Genomic DNA, 20,677 nt, shown 5'->3' with positions numbered 1-20,677 from the left:
TACACTGGGCCCACCTGGATAATCTAGGATAGTCTCTCATTCCCAGGTTAGCTGCCTAGCAACCTTAACCTCACCTGCAAGCTTTAGCTCCCCTTTGTTATGGAGCCTAACATATTTATATGTTCAGCTTTTAGTACATGAGCCTCTTGGGAGTTCAGTTATCCTGTTTATCATGCGTACTTAGCCTGCAATTTGAGCTACTGCCACCAGGGGGCAAAAGCGAACTCATGTCAGCTTCACAGTCCGAATAGGCTTCTCCACAGGCAGGACTGACAGAAAAACCATAGCAGCCTTTCCCACTCTGCGGGCTGTTATTTGTCACCAGGAGAAAGCCAACAACACGCACATATTGTTTTGTGTGGTGTAAGACATCCACCAGCGAGAAGCTCAGCTTTACAGAATGCATTCTTGGACAACCTAAAAAGGTGGCAAGTCCAGGAAGCCTGGGACAGAAAGGGGTCTGGGAGCAAGAAAAAGCCTGGCCTGGATACTGGAGCCCCGGGTCTCGGCCCTGTCCAGACCCCAAGACTCTGGCATGGCCCTTGCTTTCTCGAGGCCTCGGTGTCCCCATCTTAAGAGTGAAAAGTTGGTCGGAATGGTTCCTCCACAGAGAAATTCCAGGGCCAAGACTGGACAGAGCACCCCCACCTGCTCTGTGAGGTCACAGTGCCAACAGCTCCTTTTGACCCAGGGAAGATTCCACATGGCACCTTTCAGAGAACGCCAGGAGGTGGTGGCAGCTGCAGCCACTTCCTCCTCACCGACCCCCAGAGAGCCCCGCCACCAATTCCCCGTCCTAGAGAAGGAAACCGATGCCGCGGTCCCCAAGGAGCCCCGGGGACTCATGCGACCCACCAAGAGATGTGGCCCACGTCCCCAGGGAGATCAGGCCCAGGAGGTGAGGAGAGCAGGCCCTCCTTCTGCCCAGCCCTTGGCAGTTTACAAAATGCTCCCTTTCTTGGGAGCCAGCGGGCATTGCCAGCTGCAGCTACAGATGCAGTGCCTGAGGTCAGGGAGATTTGCTAATGGCTTTCCTAAAGTCTCCCTCCCAGCCAGGAAGTGGGGGAGAGGTCAGCCTTTCAGCACGTTTCACTGAGCGCCTGCTGTATGCCAGGCCCTGGGCAGAGCCTTGCGAGCATGGTGTTGCAACAGATGCAAGTGCTCTCCGCCCCCATGGAGCTGACGTGAGGGAGACAGGCGGTAGGTGAGGAAACACGCATCTCTGCAGGTGATGGAAGTTCCAACTCAAAAAGATGCCTCCTTCCGGGCTCCCCAAACAGGTGTCTATCCCAAGAGGGATCTATACGAAACAATCCACTGAAAGGAGCTCCTGTTGTGGCACAGTGGAAACTAATCTAACTGGTATCCGTGAGGACTAGGGTTCGATCCCTGGCCTAGCTCAGTAGGTTAAGGATCCAGCGTTGCCATGAGCAGTGGTGTAGGTCGAAGACGCTGCTCGGATCTGGTGTTGCTGTGTCTGTGGCTGTGGTGTAAGCCGGCAGCTTTAGCTCCATTTCAACCCTTAGCCTGGGAACCTCCCTATGGTGTGGCTGCGGCCCTAAAAAGACAAAAAAAAAAAAAAAAGTAAAGAAAAGAAATAAGGAAAAATGTACAATGGGGAATACAGCTAATATTTTATAATAACCATAAATGGAGTATAAGTTTTAAAAATTGTAAATCACTGTATTATACACCTATAACTTTTAAAATATTGTACAACTATACTACAATAACAAAACTTTTTAAAAGAAATTAAGAAAATTGAAGTTCCCCAGTGGCTCAGAAAGTTAAGGTTCTAGTGTTTCCCTGCTGTGGTTCAGGTCACTGCTGTGTTTCTGCGTTTGAGCCCTGGTCCCAGAACTTCTGCATGCTGTGCATGCAGCCAAAAAATAAAAAAGAAGTAAAAATTTATCTCACATACCAAAAGGTCCGTAGCTATGGGTAGCTCCAGAGAACATCAATTCTGCAGTTCTGCAGTGCCAGCCAAGGCCCAGGTTCCTGCTGTCCCTTCTCTCCCCCTTTTGGCCTCGTCTCACAATCCCAAGACAGCCACCACTGTCTGTGGGTCACACAGAAGCACGGCTGTGTAAGATGGAAGGAGAGTGGCTATTGCAACCTGTGGTCTGAGTTTAGCAATGAGAAAACTTTTCCCCCTAGTCCCAGACCCCCGTACCCATCCCCACACATCGTGCAGGCAGAATTCCCCATCCTTGAGCCAACAGCACAGGGACTGAGTGTCCTGCCACAGGCTGAGACTGACTGTCTGGATCACATGGGGGAGGAGTTCCTACTGCGATGCAATGGGATTGGCAGTGTCTTGGGAGTGCTGGGATGTAGGTTCGATCCCCAGCCCGGCACAGTGGGTTAAGGACCTGGCATTGCTGCAGCTGTGACTTTGGTAGTAACTGCAGCTCGGATCTGATCCCTGGCCAGGGAACTCCATATGCCACGGAATGGCCAAAAAAGAAGAAGAAGAAAAAAAAAGATCACATGGGGGAGAAGTGGACAAGGGACCGAGACCAGCCTCCTGCCAGTAAGAGGACAGAGTGGCTTTTGGATGACAACCGCCTGTGATGGCCACGGCAAACTCAGTCCTTTCCTCTAAAGAGACCTGCAGGGGGGAAAGCCAGACCCAGGTCTGTCCCTGATTCACAGGCTTGTGGTCTTAAGCCAGCTTCTCTGCAATTCACTTTCTCCATCTGGAATGTGGGGACACCATGCTCCTTAAAAATCGTTAAATGCATTCGTGAAATGTCATTGCCAGGATCATTCAGCGAGGCCGGAACATCTGCAGGATGGCAGAGGAGCCTTTGTCAAACACAAGTGAGAAGGGAGGGGAGGGGGGTGCCCTGGGGTCTTTGTGGGAAGCCAGGGGCTGAGGCTCAGAGATGTCAAGTGAGCAACCCAGGGTCCCCCAGCAGGGGGCAGGGCAGGGCAGGGGGGCAGCGATGCCTCCACCAAGCCCTGGGTAAATCCCCAGTGACTACAGGCACCATGTCCCGGAGACCAGCAGTGACCTGACAGCCCTGTTCTCTCCGCAGGTGACGCCGTCCTGTTGCCTATCCGCATCAGTGTCCCAGCCCCAGGCCTGACCCAGTGCATGCTGGGATGCATGTGTACGTATACACTGAAGGGCCACCTTGGCCATCAACATGGGCCAGGCTGCAGGTTGAACTCTGGAGGTCTTCCCCTCAGGTGTCATTCCACCGAGCATCTCTTTGGTGGTTGGAGAGAGGGAGTGGGAGGAAGACTTGCTGTTTGGAGGGAGAGCTAACTGCCAGCCCTCGTCTCCTCTGCCAGCAGCCTGGCCCCCGAGCCAAGACACTGTTGGTGAAGCCATGGAAGTGGTTGGATGCAACTCATCCTCACCTCAAGGCCATGGGTCTGACCCCACCCTAGAGATAGGTCTTCTGTGTCCATCCACCTCCACTTACTCACCCACTCAGTCATTTATCCAGCCGTCTGTCCACATAGCCACGTGTCGTAATATCCACACATCCATTAGTCCATCCATCCATCCATTCACTGAGTCACCCATCAATTCACCCATCAATCAATTCAGCCACACCTTTATTTACCTTTATTAATACTCACATCCATCCAGTCATCGGCCCATCCATTCCCTTCTGATTTTCCTATCTTCTTATCCATCTTCCATTCATCTGTCTTCCAGACCGTTCTCTTCCCCATTCTTCCATTTATAAACACATCTTTCCACCTACTCACCCATCCTGAACCCCTACTTTTTGCCTAGCCTTTAGGGGCAATGCAAGGCACCCAGGGATGAAACTGACAAGGACTCTTCTAGTGAGAAGCCCTTGGTGTCTGGGAATGGACATTAGGAAGGACAGCTCAGACTTTTCCTGCTCCTGAAGTCATTCTTAAGTATTTATTAACTTCCGGTTGCAAGCAGGGCTTACTATAGTCCCAGTACACACTCCAAACTGGTGCTCACCCCACCCAGCAAGGGACCATCCTGGGCTCGACTAGCACATTGAGGGGGTCTCCCAGCAATAGGGCCTCACCCTCTGTGAGTTGTTGTAAAATAAAGATGAGGGTGCAGCTCCTGAGAGTTCTCCTGTTTCTCCCACAGCCTGGATCGCCTGCCTAGTCTGCTTCCTAAGGACTCAGGCCCACCAAGTTCTGTTCAACAACTGCAGGTAAGCAGGAAGAGGTAAGGGGAGAGTTACAGGGACTGGGACCATGCAGCTGGTGACCATGGAAACCCCATCAATGGTTTGGAACCCCCTTATCACTAGAACAGATAAGCTATCTGAAACCTGGTTTTTATTGGATCCCCTCACCCCAGAACCCACTGTGGCTCCCCATGGTTTCAAGCTCCTCGGCCTGTAGCCCTCTGAAACCTTGCCCCTCCCTTCCTTTCCAAGCCCCCCTTATTCTGCTTTCTGCAGTGGACCCATTGGACCAGCAAGCCTAGGATGCTCACTCCCTGGACCCCCAATCCTATTCCTACTTCCATACCTTTGTACACGCTCTTCTTTCTGCCTGGAAGGCCTGACCCACTCTTTCTATTTCCTGCCCATGCAAATGCCTCTAAATTCCTGCAGAGATTTCCACCTTATTCATTCATTGAAAGTTTACATTCTAGGAGTTCCCATTGTGGCTCAGTGAGTTAAGAATCCAACTAGTATCCATGAGGATGTGGGTTAGATCCCTGGCCTCACTCAGTAGGTTAAGGATCCCACCTTGCTGTGGTCCCTGGCGGTGGTGTAGGCCGGCAGCTACAGCTCTGATTCAACCCCTAACCTGGGAATTTCCATATGCCACAGGTGAAACCCTAAAAAAAAATTATTTTAATAAATAAATAACATTTTCTAAAAAATAAGGTTACGCTCTAAATGTTTCCTAATGCCTACACTGGGCCCAGCCTTGGCCTCTCCCACTCATGAGCACCCAGTTCGTTGGGGAAGGTAGACACTACAAAGAGGCTGGGAGTGTTGACTCTGGAGGTTGTAGGCAGAGAGGACATTTGAACTGAACCCTGAAGGATGCGTTTACCGGGAGAGAAGAAGGGAGGGGAAAAACAGTATGTCGATGGCGAAAGGAAGGACATGGGTGACCACTGTGAGTTGATCTCTGATGGCCCCAAATACTGGGGTAAGAGCTTTCTTTCCTCTGAGATGCTGTGAGCCATGGAGCCCGGCCAGCATCTTGGAGAGAGTATCACGGCCCAATGGGAACCTGCCTCTCAGGGTGGGAAAGGAGCAAGGGCCAGGCTGAGACTGATGAGCCTACGCAAGGCCCTGCTTCTCCTTAACCACTGCTTCTCTGTCTTCCAGATGCAGGCTGCTCTTCCACAAGCTCATGGAAAAGACTGGTGTTCTGGTCCTCTGTGCTTTTGGTGCGTGTCCAGGACTCTGTCCCATCCCTGGTGGAGGTGCTCTGGCCTCTTGGCCATCCTGGGGAGGAAGAGTGAGGGTTCTGGCACTGACTGTGTGACACTGGCTGAGACACTGCCTCTCTGTAAGCGGCAGTGTCCTCATCTGTCTATAATAAGTGTGGCTGTGAGGATTAAATGAAGTGACGGCCAAGAAAAATTTCTGAAAGCTAAAAAAATCTTTGAAAACTGTGAAATTCTCCGAGAACCATATTATGTTAATTATTTCCCTCTCTCTCCCTGTTTCTGTGGCTTCCTTCCAGCCACCACCTCCACCTCCTCCCACATCACAATTTTGCTTTTTCTTTGTTTCTTTTGTCTTTTTGCCTTTTCTAGGGCCGCACCCACGGCATGTGGACATTCCCAGGCTAGGGGTCCAATCGGAGCTACAGCTGCCAGCCTCAGCCACAGTCACAGCCACACCAGATCCCAACCACGTCTGCGACCTACACCACAGCTCACGGCAATGCCAGATCCTGAACCCACTGAGTGAGGCCGGGGATCAAACCTGCAACCTCATGGTTACTAGTTGGATTCATTAACCACTGCGCCACAATGGGAACTCCGACAATTTTGCTTTTTCAAACAAAGGAATCTCCTCCCTCCACTTAAGTACAACATGGCATGTGTGGGGGAGAAGGGGTGTGTGGCAGGGGGACAATTTCCTAGGAAATTAGAAATTCCTAGGCAACATAACCCAAAAGATACAATTTTTTAAAATAACAGCTTTATTAAATGTAATTCATATACCATAGATTTATTTATTTATTTACTTCATTTTTTAAAGTATAATTCAGCAATTTTTAGTATGTTCACAAAGTAGCATATCCATCACCACTACCAGGTTCCAGGATTTTCACAGCCCCAGAAAGGAAGTCCCCCATCACTGGCAGTCATTCCCATGCCCCCTCCTCCAGACCTAGGCAACTACTCATCTATTTTCTGGCTCTGTGGATTTGCCTCTTCCGGACATTTCATATAAATAGGATCATACAATAGTTTGTCTTTATGGCTTCTTTCACTGACAGTGTTTTCAAGGTCCATGCAGGAGTTCCCGTCGGTGGTACAGCATAAACGAATCCAACTAGGAACCATGAGGTTGCAGGTTCAATCCCTGGACTCAATCGGTGGATTAAGGATCTGGCATTGCCGTGAGCTGTGGTGTAGGTTGCAGACTCGGCTTGGGTCCTGCATTGCTGTGGCTGTGGTCTAGGCTGGCAGTTGCAGCTCTGATTCGACCCTTAGCTTGGGAACCTCCATATACTGTGGGTATGTCCCCCGCCCAAAAAAAGTTCATCCATGTTGCAGCACATATAATAAGCGTTTTATTCCTTTTCATAGCTGAGAATCCTTTGTGTAGATAAGCTACACTTTGTTTATCCATCCATCATTCGGTAGATATTAGGGTTATTTCTGCTTTTTGGCTATTATTAATAGTGCTACTGTGAAAGTTCTAAAATTTTTACGTAGACCCGTGTTTTCAATTCTCTTCCGTATATACCTTGGTGTAGAATTGCTGAGTCATTAAGTTAACTCTTTGTTTAACTGAGGAATTGCCAGACTTTTTTTTACCAAAGGCTGCACCATTTTACATTTCCAACCGTATATGTGGGTTCCAAGTACTAGTGTCTATCTTTTATTTTAGCCATCCTGGGGGTGTGAGGTGGTATCTCACTGTGGTTTTTATTACATTTCTCTAATGATGTTGAGCACATTTTCCAGTGCTTATTGGCCATTAGTATACCTCCTTTGGAGAAAGGTCTATTCAGATCTTTGTACTTTTTTTAATTGGGGGTTTTTTAATTGAGTTAAAAGAATCCCTTATATAGTCCCTTCTCAGATATATGATCTGCAAAAATTTTTTCATGATCTGAGGATTGTGTTTTTTTGTTGTTGCTTTTTTTTCTTTTTTTCTTTTTTTTTTTTTTTTTTTTTTTTTTTTGTCTTTTCTGGGGCCACACCCACAGTATATGGAGATTCCCAGGCTAGGGATCTAATCGGAGCTGTAGCTGCCAGCCTACGCCAGAGCCACAGCAATGCAAGATTTGAGCCGCATCTGTGACCTACACCACAGCTCACAGCAACGCCGGATCCCTAACCCACTGAGCAAGGCGAGGGATCGAACCTGCAACCTCACGGTCCCTAGTCAGATTTGTTTCCACTGCGCCACGACAGGAACTCTCTCTGACGATTGTCTTTCTTGATGGTGTTCTTTGCAGCACAAAATTGTAATTTTTTTTTCTTTTCACTTTTTTTAGGCCCACACCCATGGCATAAGGAAGTTCCCAGGCTATGGCTCAAATCAGAGCTATAGCTGCCAGCCACAGCCACAGTGAAGCAACACAGGATCCGAGCTGTGTCACAAAGAATACAATCAGTCCTCCTTACCTGCAAGTTTTGCCTCTGGGGATTCACCCAACTACAGAAAGAAATTTTGATCAGCAGTTGGTCGATTCTGTGGATGTGAAACTCCCAAATATGGAGGGCTGACTGTATATTTCTCAAAAAAAAAATCCACATATAAGGGGGCCCCCAAAGTTCAAACCCTTGTTGTCAAGGGTCAACTGTACAAGTGATTGCAGGATACAACTGGACTTGTATCCTGCAACCTTGCTGAACTCATTCATTACTTCTGACACTGGACAAGACACCCAGTCTTGGATAATTCAGGATTTCTATATGCAAGATCATGTCATCTGCCTTTTCTTTTCCTTGATTAATTTGAACTCACTAGAATCTCCAGGATAATTTCAAATAGAAACGGCAAGAACAGACATCCTGTCTTCTTCCTGATCTTAGGAAGAAAGCATCCAGTCTTTCACCATTATGTATTATCTTAGCTGTGGGTTTTTCATAAACGGTTTTATCAGATTGAGGAAGTTCCATTCTATTTCATTGTTGTTGTTGGGTATTTTTACATCAAATAGGTTTTAAGGGCTTTTAATAACGGCTTGGATGATGAAATTTCCAGTAGCACGGAGATCATAAAAGTCAGGGGAGACCACCCACCCACTTTTCATCTCTTGCCAATTATCCCCAGTAGGATTGGGACAGGAGAGGGAGCACAGACATAGACTATTTGGTTAATGTGATGCACTTTGCACATACGATGTCCTTGGATCATGAAGTGGATGTTATAATTATTCCCACTTTATGAGGAGGAAACTGAGGAAGAGAGAGAGTAAGTATCTTCTCCCAACTCTGCACAGTGCTAGTAAGTGGCAAGGCTGGGATTTGACTCCAAATACCTTAACTCCAGAGCCTAAGCTCTGAACCTTTCGTTTTAAATGGCTCGTTCTCATTCTCCTGGCCCTACAGGCTTCTGGGTGTTTTCTATGCACTTACCATCCAAACTGGAAGTCTGGCAGGTGAGTATGTGCTCTCTTCAGGCCCCTATCCAGTCAATGTCACCTTCAATGACTGGTCCTTTCATTCTTGACACATCTGGGCCCTACTCAGTTCCTGACTCATTCCAGCTCCAAATCGCTGCCTCTGCCATGCCAACCCACCTGGAACCCGTCTCTCCCACCAAAATAGGTCTTGCAAGGACAGATGCACAGTGCCTCCCCCAGGATGCCTCTCCTGTCACTCACTCCCAGAGGTGACCCATCTTTCCTTTATCAAGGCCTCCACCTAAAGTGGGATGGTGAGGCCGGGGGACACATTGCTCCCTCTGCTCAAGGAAGTTTCTTCCTCTGCTCAGATGAGATGAAACCATTTGCTTTGTGGCTCCTGGAGGAGAAGGAGGAGGAAATCAGTAGTTCGAACTCCCTGAGCAAAACGTCTCAGAAGGTCTAGAGAGAAAGGGGATCTAATGGGCCTGTCCCTTCCTCTCCTCTTCTCCCCTTATAAATTCCATCACATGGGCCAAGTTCCAGCTAAAATATCACCTCCTCCAGAAGCATCCAAGCAGAGGTAGTCACGGTTCCCTTTTTTCCCCACAATTTTCTGTAATCATATATGCAATGTCTTGGAATCATAATTTCCCCAGTTGTATAGGGAGTCCTTAAAGGCAGATCCAGGTCTGATTAATTCCAGCAATTAGGTCCACCTCAATGTCAGGCACAGGGTGCCACAATCAATGTTGGATGTCTAGATGGCCAGATGGGAGCATGAATGAAGGGGGGATGGAAATGATGGATGTAGGGATGAGGGGAAATGGATAGGGGGATAGATGGGTGGATGGATGGGAGGGCAGATGGGTATGGGTGGGTAAACTGATGGAGGGATGGATAGATGAATGGATAGTTGAGGGAGATGGTGGAAAGATGGAAGGGTAGCTGGATGCATGTATGCATGGACTGATGAGAGGGTCAAAGGGTAATGTAAGGTGGATATCAGGGTAGATGGATGAGGAAAACTGGATAAATGAAGGAGCAGAAGATAAGAAAGGGTGGGTAGATGGAGGGTGGATGTGGATAGATGAATAAAAATGTGGGTAAACTGGATTTTGAATGGATGGTAGGTGGATGGAAGAATAAATAGCAAAGCAGATGAAAGAATGAATTATGGCTGTGGGAGGATGGATGGATAAAGCGCTATTGTGCCCAGATCAGGCCATCTGAAGGAGACCCCTTGTTTTCCTCACTACCCCACCAGGATGATAGCATACATAGTCCACTGCAGAGCTTGAGGTAAGAAGATTCTGCTAAATAGTCCTATTATCACCTAAAACCCATAACTATTGCAAGGACCTGGGATGTATCAGCTAAGAATGTGGGCTCTACAGTCAGACCAACCTGAGTTTAAATCCCAGCTCCCATATTTCCTACCTAGTTATATACAAGTCACTTCACCTCTCTGGGTTTTGACTCCTTATTTATGAGATGAATAAATACACCCACCTTGTTCTAGCTAATTATGTGTATTAAAGAAGATGTAAGATGTCTTGAATAGTTCCTGGCCCATGGTTAGGGATCAGGAAATGGTAGTTGAGAAGAAATTTTAACCAACAAGTTACAACCTGATGGCAGCATCCTTAAATGCAGAAAAACTATGCAAAAATTTGGAAGGAATGAGCTGGGTTTAAGGATATTCCAAGCAAGAGGAAGAGAATGAATAATGTTTTCATGTTTTAGAGATAAGAACCTACTGGGTAGGTCCAGGGATGGGTCCAGGAGACTGGAAAAATGTGAAGCTAGATCTTTGTGGACTAACGGGCTAAGGTAGAAGCTGAGGGTGATATTAGCAGCATCACAAATCAGTCAGTTCCTGTTCTCACTCCTTCCTCATAAGGATGTACCAAGAGAAGGTACGACATCATACTGGGAAATCCAGGACCTCCGAGGTAACATAAACCAGCTCATTGCCAAGCTCCAGGAGATGGAAGCCATGTCTGATGAGGTAAGGTGCTAGCCATTCTGACCCCCAAAACTTATCTCTTTGTTTGATGCCCTGACCCTCATATCTCAAGTTTTGATGGTCCACATCCCCCAGTGATTTCCTGGAAAAGAGTTGAATAAGAGGTTTTGGTTTTGTTTTGTTTGGGGTTTGTTTGTTTGTTGCTTTTTAGGGCCTCACCCACAGCATATGGAGGTTCCCAGGCTAGAGGTGAATCGGAGCTACTGCTGTCAGCCTACACCACAGCCACAGCAATGCTGGATCTGAGCCACATCTGTGACCTACACCACAGCTCGCAGCAACACCAGATCCTTAACCCAGTGAGCTTGGACAGGGACCAAACCCACAACCTCATGGTTACTAGTTGGATTCATTTCCACTGTGCCACAACAGGAATCCTATATATTAATTTTTTTAACTTGCATGTTTGAAATGTCTTTATTCTATCCTCATGCTTGATTGATAGTTTGGCTGGGTATGGAATTCTAGATAGGAAATAGTTTCCCCTGAGAATTTTGAAAGAAGTCCATTATTCTCTAGTTTATACTGTTGCTGTAGAGAAGTCTAATGTCACTTTTATTATTGATCCTTTGAATGTGGTGTTTTTATCCCTGGGAATTTATAAAAAATTTTTGCCCCATTTTATTGTATTTAACTTACTTGGGGGACTGCTGAGCTTATTGAATCCATGGGTAGAATGTTTGTCAATAGTTTGGGGAAATTCTTAGCTATTATTCCTTAAAATATTGTTTTTACCCCATTATCTAAATCCTCTCCTGGGACTCCAATTACATCTATGCTGGACCTTTATTGTGCCTTCTACATAATTCCTACTGCTATTACTTGATTTGCTTGTTTTTTCATTCTTTTTCTCTACACATTTAAGTTTCGATATTTTCCCTTCATATTTCTTCAGGTTCACTAATAATCTCATATTGCATTCTGTCCAATGTACTGTTAAGACTTTACATTTAAGTTCTTAATTTCATATATTGTATTGTTTAGTTCTAGAAGATATATCTGATTCTTTTTCATGGATTTTAATTCTATGGTGAAATCCCCAACATTGTGTCTATGTTGTCCCTCTTTTTCTTTATTTAAACATTGGTCACCATTATTTTTAAATCTCTGTCTGCTAAATATGATATTTGTATCATCTATGGTCTCCTCTTCTTGTCTGTTTTTCTCTGGAGTATCAATCTTATGGTCTTTCCTTTTCATGTCTGGTAATTTTTTAGTGTTTTCTGGGCATTGTCTACAAGAGAACTAGATGCTCCAGATATTACAATTTCAACCAGGGAGAGTGCTTTCTTTTCTTTGTAAGGAAGATGAAGTATACTGATCACTTCTAGGTAAATATGCATTGAACTGGTTCAGAACAGAATTGCAGTTTTTATAGAATTGAGTCAGAGGTTTTCAGCTCAACCCTCTAGCCTCCTGCCTATGCAATTTCAAAAAATTGGGAAATGTCAGGAGTTTCCGTTGTGGTGCAGTAGAAATGAATCCAGCTAGTACCCATGAAGATGCAGTTTCAATCCCTGGCCTTGCTCAGTGGGTTGGGATCTGGCGTTGCCATGGGCTGTGGTGTAGGTCACAGACACGGCTCAGATCCCACGTTGCTGTGGCTGTGGTGTAGGCTGGCAGCTATAGCTCTGATTCAACCCTAGCCTGGGAACTTCCATATGCCACAGGTGTGGCCCTAAAAATAAAAAAGAAAACAATTGGAAAATTCTTAATGGAAAAGACGGACCATATACTTGAGGCCTTGAGTTTCTTTTTTTTTTTTTTAGGGCCGCACCTAAAAAAAACGGCATATGGAGGTTCCCAGGCTAGGAATCCAATCAGAGCTACAGCTGCCGGCCTACACCACAGCAATGCAACATTCGAGCTGCATCTGTGGCCTACACCACACCTCACGGCAACACCTGATCCTTAATCCACTAAGCAAGGCCAGGGATCGAACACACATCCTCATGGATCCTAGTGGGGTTCGTTAACTGCTGAGCCTCGACAGGAACTCCCCAATTTTGAATACAAAATCTCTGACTCCATTGGCAGCCTTCTCTGCCAGGGGCAAGCTTGGATTCTCAGCCTCTAATTGTACCCATAATTGGTTTACTGCCTGCAGGTAAAGCACAGCTATAGCTACTCAGTATTGATTCAACATTTCTTCTAGGGCAGCAGTTATCAAAGTGTGCCCCCGTTCCAGCAGCATCAGCATTACCTGGAAAAATGTTAGAAATTCCAACTAATGGGCCCCACCCAGACCTACTGAATCCTGTACTTTGAGGATGGGAACCAACTCTCTGTGTTTCAAGAAGTCCTCCAGGTGATTCTGACACTCAGTGAGAGTCAGTCACTGTTCTAAGGCTTTAATCTCTTGCTTGTTTTGTTTTGGGGTTCCCTTTCTCAAAGGGACTTAGTTGACTAAGATTGTGATATCAGGACATTTTAGTCTGCCTTTCAGAACCTTTCAAAGCAGCCCTTAATCTTCCGACATTGTCTTGGGTTTCAGTGAGCATCTGATGGGGGAAACTGGCCCTGGCTGGGGCTTCTCGTCTCCAATTTTGTCCCACCAGTTCTATGTGACTGTTAAAAAAATTGCTGCTTTCTTTTTCATCAGTGGCAGCCCCTAGTCCCACCTAAACCTCGATCTTCAGCCCATTCTCAGAATCATCAAATGCCACAGAATTGATATTTTTTAATGTTAGCACATTTCAGAATGGTAGTCCCCTCTCTAGAATTTTAGTCCCTCTGGTCATATTTCTTTCATAGCTCAATGATGCTTCTAAAATATGATTTAGTAAACTATCTGGCTTTTTCTAGTTGTTTTCAATGGGAACACTGGTTCTCTGCAACTTACTACATCTTACCTAGAAGCTCTACATCTTACCTTACATCCGAAGTGTCATAATAAAGTGCTTAGGGGCTGGCCATCCTTGGGATGCTATCAATCTGAAAACATGTGTTCTTTGGTCCTAAGAAATTTTTTTTTTTTTTTTTTTTTTTTGGTCCTTTTGTCTTTTTGTCTTTTAATGGGCTGCTCCTGCAGCACATGGAGGTTCCCAGGCTAGGGTCTAATCAGAGCTATAGCCACTGGCCTACACCAGAGCCACAGCAACGCGGGATCCAAGCTGTGTCTGCAACCTACACCCCAGCTCACGGCAATGCCGGATCCTTAACCCACTGAGCAGGCCAGGGATCAAACCTACAACCTCATGGTTCCTAGTCGGATTGTTAACCACTGCGCCACAACAGGAACTCCTACTAACATATTCTTAATACCTAAGAATTTTCTTTTTGTTCTCTGGGTGGTTGCTGCTTTTCATATAATTCTATTCTTATTTTGTGGATGCTGTATCTTTTCTTACCTTTTGGAGCTGAGGCAGGTCCTCTCTGAGCTTCAGTTTCCACACAAACAAAACAGTGATAATCACCTCCCTGTAACATCCAGCCATTATCCTAGTTACCACTGGTGCATAACAAGCTATCCTAAACATAGTGGTATAACGCAATCATTTCATTATGTTAGAGATTCTATGAGTCAGGAATTCAGACAGGACACAACAAGGATGGTTTGTCTCTGCTTACAATGTCTGGGGCTCAGCTGGGAAGACTTGAAGGCCAAGAGTGACCCAAGAGCTGGGTCTAGAATCATCTGGGATCCTGCCTTGCTGTGGCTCTGGCATAGGCCAGCTGCTGGAGCTCCGATTCAACCCCTAGCCTGGGAACCTCCGTATGCCGCAAGTCTGGCCTTAAAAAGAAAAAGGAAAAAAGAAAGAATCATTTGGAGGAATCTTTACTCGCTTGTCTAGAGGTTGATGCTGGCTGTCAGCTGGGAACTCAGAGCTGTTGACAAGAACACCCAAAGGTGGCCCTTTCCTATGACACAGGCTTCCTCACAACACCGCAACTGGCTTCCAAGAGGGAGCGTCCCAGAGAAGCAGGCACAGCTCACCTTTTAGGACTGAGCCCAGAGTCACATGGCAGGAGTGATGCCTGTACAACATCACTGCTGCCACGTCACAGCTCTGCCCGACGGAGAGGGAACTGAACTCCCACGTCTCAGGGAGAAGAGTGTCAAAGCCACACTGCAAGACGAGTGCGGGATGGGAGAACTTTTTGCAGCCATTCCTGGCAAACATAATCTGCCACGTAAACACTAGCTGTGAAGAGTCTAATAAAATAATAGCCAGCAATTATGGAGCACCCACTGTACTAAATGCTTTGCAGTCTTTTTCTGGCAATGGCGTGTAGTGGTTAAGAGCCTGAACTCTGGAACCAGCGTTCCTGGGTCTCTTATCAGCTGTGTGATCTTGGACAAATTACCATTTTGTGACTCAGTATTCTCTTCTTTATTTATTTATTTTGTCTTTTGCCTTTTCTAGGGCCACTTCTAGTGGCAAATGGAGGTTCCCAGGCTAGGGGTTGAATTGGAGCCATAGCCGCCGGCCTACGCCAGAGCCACAGCCACACCAGATCCGAGCCATGTCTGTGACCTACACCACAACACATGGCAACGCTGGATCCCCAACCCACTGAGCAAGGCCAGGGATCGAACCCGCAACCTCATGGTTCCTAGTTGGATTCGTTAACCACTGCGCCACGATGGGAACTCCAGTATTCTCTTCTTTAAAATAGGCGTGATGAGAGTTCTCTTAGGGCACAGCGGGTTAAGGATCTGGCGTTGTCACGCAGGGGCTTGGGTCACTGCTGTGGCATGGGTTCAGTCTCTGGCCTGAGAACTGCCACATGCCACAGGCATGGCCAATGAATTCATTAATTAAAATAAAATAAAATGGGAATGATAAGGAGTTTCCTGATGGCTCAGTTGGTTAAGGATCTGGCATTATCACTGCTGCGGCTTAGGTTCAATCCCTGATCTGGGAACCCATGGGCATGGCCAAAAATAAAAATAAAAGTGGATGGTAATAGTACATACCTTCTAGAGTTGCTAGAGGGAGTAAGTGTGAACAGATGTGGAGCCAAAGACAGTCCTGGCAGGTAGCAGTGGCTTTGAGTCTTAGTTCTGATCCTCACAACAGTGGGAGGTGGAGTGACTATCATCCCGTCTTAGAGACAGAAAATCAAGACCGAGGGGCAATAACTAGTCCACGGGCCCATGGCAGGAAAGGTCTGTCTGACTCCAGGCCCCCTGCCCTTAACTTCACTGAGACTCCTGGTCCTGCGTGTGTGACCCCCCATCACAGTGGGTGTGAAAACACCAAGTAACGCCCCCGGGTGCAGTGGGAGCGGCTCTGGGCCTCCGCACAGCGTAGACACCAGGAGCTCCGCCTGTGGACCAGCCACGGCTTCCACAGGCAGGGCAAGCAGGAAGGGACAAGAGGGTGCCCCGCTGCCACATGTCACCTGGTGTGAACAAGCACGTGCACTGCCATCTCTAAGCACACCCCAGTGCACAGCTGTGTTTTCTGCCTTCTCAGCAAAAGATGGCCCAGAAAATAATGAAGATGATCCAAGGAGATTATATTGAAAAGCCGGACTTTGCCCTGAAGTCGATAGGTGAGTGACTCCCCCTACCCGCTCCCCACCCATGGACCCACCTCAGGTTTCCTCAGAAACTCTTCAGAGGGTGGATTTCAGGTCTGGGGCGCCTCTGCTGCTGGGAAGTTCATCCTCAGAGCTAACTGCTGCAGCCCAGCTGGTTTTCTTGCTACAGTTTGCTGTTTTCTCTCATGGTGGCTGAGGTGGGGAGGGGAGGCCCTCCCTCACCCCTCTACCCCCTCCACAGTCCTCCAGACCTACTGAGGGTTGGTGGCCGGGGGCGGGGGGTGGAGGGGGGACTGACCACATAAGAAAATCAACATGGGCCCAATTACAACTGGGAATCGGTACCTTGGGAAAATAAAGCCATGGCTGCGATAGAGGGGATATGGGCAGAGGGGTAGTGGGAGGACGTTGAGTGGAGACTGGGTGAGCAGGGAAAAGCATTCCAGACCAAGGGAAGGGCTGTGAAAGGTACCCCCGGGAGGGGACGCGGGGGAGGTGATAAGGGAGGCGGGCTGCTCCCCACCAGCTGAGCCAGGCACCCCCAAGCCCGAGGACATGTGGGGTCAGAGGGCTTCAGTCCAGCCTCTCAGGGCCGTTTCTTCCTCTGTGCAGTGGGTATAATCATGGCCCTGGCTGTCGCCACAAGCTGTGGCATAAGCCACAGGTGCGGCTCCGATCAGGCGTGGCTGCGGCGAAGGCCGGCGCTGCAGCTCCAATTCGACCCCTAGCCTGGGAACCTCCACAGGCAGGTGTGGCCCTAAAAAGAAAAAATATAATGGCCATTGTAATCATAGCTAGGGTATCGTGCAAGGCTGGCGTAAGTGAGCAAGCGCTTACTTTGCACCAGGCGCTGCTGGAAAACGAGTGTGCTGCATTCACTGCTTTCACCATCATGACAACCCAAGAAGGGGCGCTCTTACCACTTTACCGTTACTCTTTTCTTTTATCTTTATTGATTTATTGATTGATTGATTGATTTTTTTGCTTTTTTCGGGCCATACCTGCAGCCATATGGAAGTTCCCAGGCTAGGGGTTAAACTGGAGCTGCAGCAGCCGGCCTACACCACAGCCACAGCAACTCGGAATCCGAGCCATGTGTGTGACCTACACCACAGTTCACGGCAACACCAGATCCCTGACCCACTGAGTAAGGCTAGGGATCGAATCCCCATCCTCATGGACACTGTGTCAGGTTCTTAACCCACTGAGCCATGACAGAAACTCCACTTTACCGTTACTCTTATTACTCCCATTTCTCAGAGGAGAACACTGAGGTCCAGGGAGGACCAGTGACTCTTCCAAAGTGCTGCCCTGGCACAGACACTCCCCTCTCGCAGGCAGAAGCCAGGGCTGCTCAGCTGAGACACCCCCCCCCATCATCTCCCATCCAGGGGCCACCATCGACTTTGAGCAAACGTCAGCCACTTACAACCACGACAAGGCTCGCTCCTACTGGAACTGGATCCGCCTGTGGAACTATGCCCAGCCCCCGGACGTGATCCTCGAGGCAGGAGGAATGGCAGGACAAGGGGAGAGGGGCAGGGGTGTGGTCAGGGGTCTGGGGGCAGCAGCCGAAAGCAGAGGTTGGGGTGAGAGTGAGGAACAGGGGGCTGGGGCAGGGATAGGGTAGGAAGAGGACAGCAGGGAGCAAAGGCAGAGAAAGGGGACAGTTGATGGGTGGGGGCTGGAGAGAAGTCAGGGTGAGGGCAAGAGGCGAGGGACAGGGGAGAAGGGGACAGGCCCAGGGCAGCGACAGCCCACTTTGGCGCTGGAAGGGGGCCCCCACCCAGCCCTCAAGTCTTGAGGCTCAGGAAAGCTTCAGGATCCCAAGAGGGCCCCTGCCCTCAGGGGGCTGGGCTGAGGGGAAGGCTCCTCCTTGCCGCCTGCAATCAGGGAAGCTTCCTGGAGTTGGTGGTGCTGGAGCCAAGCTTTGTAGATGGGAAGGATCTGGCCCAGCCAGGAGGGCTGAGGAGGTCTAGGGGAGCCAGGGTGGGATGGGGAACGCGTGCTCACCCACCCACCCACCCAGCATAGCCTCATGGCACCGGCCCCTTCCAGCCCAACGTGACGCCTGGTAATTGCTGGGCCTTCGCCGGTGACCGAGGCCAGGTGACCATCCGACTGGCCCAGAAGGTCTACCTGTCCAACCTGACACTGCAGCACATCCCCAAAACCATCTCACTGTCGGGCAGCCTGGACACGGCCCCCAAGGACTTCGTCATCTACGTGAGCACGCCCCGCCCAGGGGCGAGGCTTAACTGGGGCGGATTCCAGGCACTGGGGTAAACTGAACAACTCACGCAGCCTGGAGGGCCTGGCTGAGGCTCTGCTGAGACTGGGAAGGGCCAGGGTCGGGGTCAGATCGCAGCTTCAAGGATAGGGGGCAGAGAGGACTCTATTTCACCCCAGGCTTTGCAGAGCCAGTTTAGTCTTGAGACCACTGAGCCCCCATTTTACTGATAAGGAAACTCAGGTCCAAAGAAAGGGCGGGGAAGCACCAAATCCTACAAGTCAAGAGCAGTTAGAAGTGGACCCTTAACCTTCTGACTCCCAGGCCAGTGCCCTTCCTATCCTTTACTCTGTGTTGCAAGGGAACGGTGCCAAAGCGGTAAGGAGCTCCCCATCCTGGGAGGTGTGCAAATCTCCAGGGGTGAGGAGTGACACCTTCTGGAGGTCCTGCCTGTACCTGATGCTTTCTTCTTGGTTCCGATTCTCCAGGGAATGGAAGGCTCCCCCAGGGAGGAGGTATTCCTGGGGGCGTTTCAGTTTCAGCCAGAAAACATCATTCAGATGTTCCAGCTCCAGGTACCTGAGAAAAGTTGCCCACATTGAGCACCTACTGAATGCACACTGTGTGCAAGGCTTTACCCAGGGGACCCCGCTTCACCCCTCAGCAGCCCCAGGGGGTGCCCAGTTGTCACCAATCCACTTGACAGATGAGGAAACTGAGGCCCAGAGCAATGGAGTCACTGCCCAGGGCTGAGAGTTGGACCCGGAGGAGACCCATCGGGCCTCCATTTCCCTGACCCCCAGGAGCCCTCCTGCTGTGGTTCCTCCAGGTGCTAAGCAGGCGGGGCCCATCGGCCAGGGTCACTGGCTTCAAATTTAGTGTCTCCATCCTGGGAGGCCATGTGACCACATCACCAGCACCTGGTCCAACCACAGTGGGGAAACTGAGGCCTAGAGGGGTGGGAGCTGGGGACAGAAGCAGGACCAGAGGGTGAAGGCTGGAATGGCCCTGAGATTGGTGGGATGTCTAGGCATGGGATTCAAGCTGACACGGGTCCAGATCCTGACCCAACCACAAATTCGGCATAATCTTGGGCCATTCTCTTCCTCTCCGGGCCTCAGTCTCTCCTGATGTGATGTCATGGGAGGTGGAGACCCCCAGTGAGACCTCACGGGCCAAAGACCCCTTTTGCACTGGGCTCCATCCCCTCTCAGGGGGCCGCGGGGGGGAGATCAAAAAGGAGAGGGGGCCGCACTACTGGCATCTACCATGCGCCAGGTGCTGGTAAGTCCTCTAGCCCCAAGATCTCATTTCTTGCTCACGACAACCCTGGGAAGCAGATACTACTCCTCCCATCTTAGCAGGAACTGGAGCCCAGAGAGGGCAGGGGTTTACCCAGGGTCCTGGAGCACGTATGCGCTGGACCTCGAGTCTTGAACACACTCCCAGTCACAGTCCACGTGTCCTTCCAGCTTCAGCCCCTTCCATTCCAGCCCAAGGGTCAACTTGCTGTGTGGCTTTGGGATAGTCCATTCCCCTCTCTGAGCCTCAGTTTCCCCACCTGAGGAAATGGGGTTCCCTTCCACTCCCAAATGCTCCTCTGGACAGGCTGGGTGGGGGCCAATGGGAGAGGGGCCCTGTGTCTCTGCCTCTTCCAGAACCAGCCTCCCAGGACTTTTGGGGCAGTCAAGGTGAAGATATCAAGCAACTGGGGGAACCCACGCTTCACCTGCCTGTACCGAGTGCGCGTGCACGGCTCCGTGACCCCACCCAGAGAGCAGCCTCACCAGACCCCCGCCCACCCCAAGAGAGATTAAAGTGTATTCTTTGCACCCGAGCACAAGTTCAAGTGTCTTTTGGCCCCAAAGTGAGGGAAGGCTAGGGTTTGACATCTGGAGCTCAGTTAGCAGTGATCGATCCTGGGCTGGCACCCAGGCACCCTCACAGCAGCCCCATGAGACCCCATTTCACAGATGGGGGACAGGAAAGTCTCCAAGTAAAACAGTGACTTGCCAGAAGTCACAGCCAGCTATCAGCAGTACCAGGATTCAGCCCCAGGCCATCTGACACCCGTACATGAGTCATTTTCCTGGTTCAGGTCAAGCTCTGCCCTGACCCCCGTGACCTTGGGCAAGACCCAGCCCTCTCAGTCTCCCCATCTGTACAGTGGGGACAGGATTACGGCAGTTGTAGCAGAT

The 20,677-nt window shown here is 49.2% G+C and overlaps 1 protein-coding gene across 1 annotated transcript; it reads left to right on the top strand.

Annotated features, from left to right (window-relative positions):
- Nucleotides 813–20,296, top strand: SUN5 (Sad1 and UNC84 domain containing 5). The gene is given in 14 exon segments (NM_001177910.1): nucleotides 813–898; nucleotides 2,765–2,823; nucleotides 3,042–3,116; nucleotides 4,094–4,160; nucleotides 5,301–5,362; nucleotides 8,717–8,766; nucleotides 9,998–10,032; nucleotides 10,634–10,664; nucleotides 10,667–10,741; nucleotides 16,183–16,261; nucleotides 17,641–17,756; nucleotides 18,308–18,475; nucleotides 18,968–19,054; nucleotides 20,138–20,296. Coding segments are annotated over 14 exon segments (1,149 nt in total).

This window comes from Sus scrofa, chromosome 17 (genome assembly GCF_000003025.6).
Source record: "Sus scrofa isolate TJ Tabasco breed Duroc chromosome 17, Sscrofa11.1, whole genome shotgun sequence".
Lineage (NCBI taxonomy): Eukaryota > Metazoa > Chordata > Mammalia > Artiodactyla > Suidae > Sus > Sus scrofa.
This window is presented reverse-complemented; position numbering and strand designations above follow the sequence as displayed.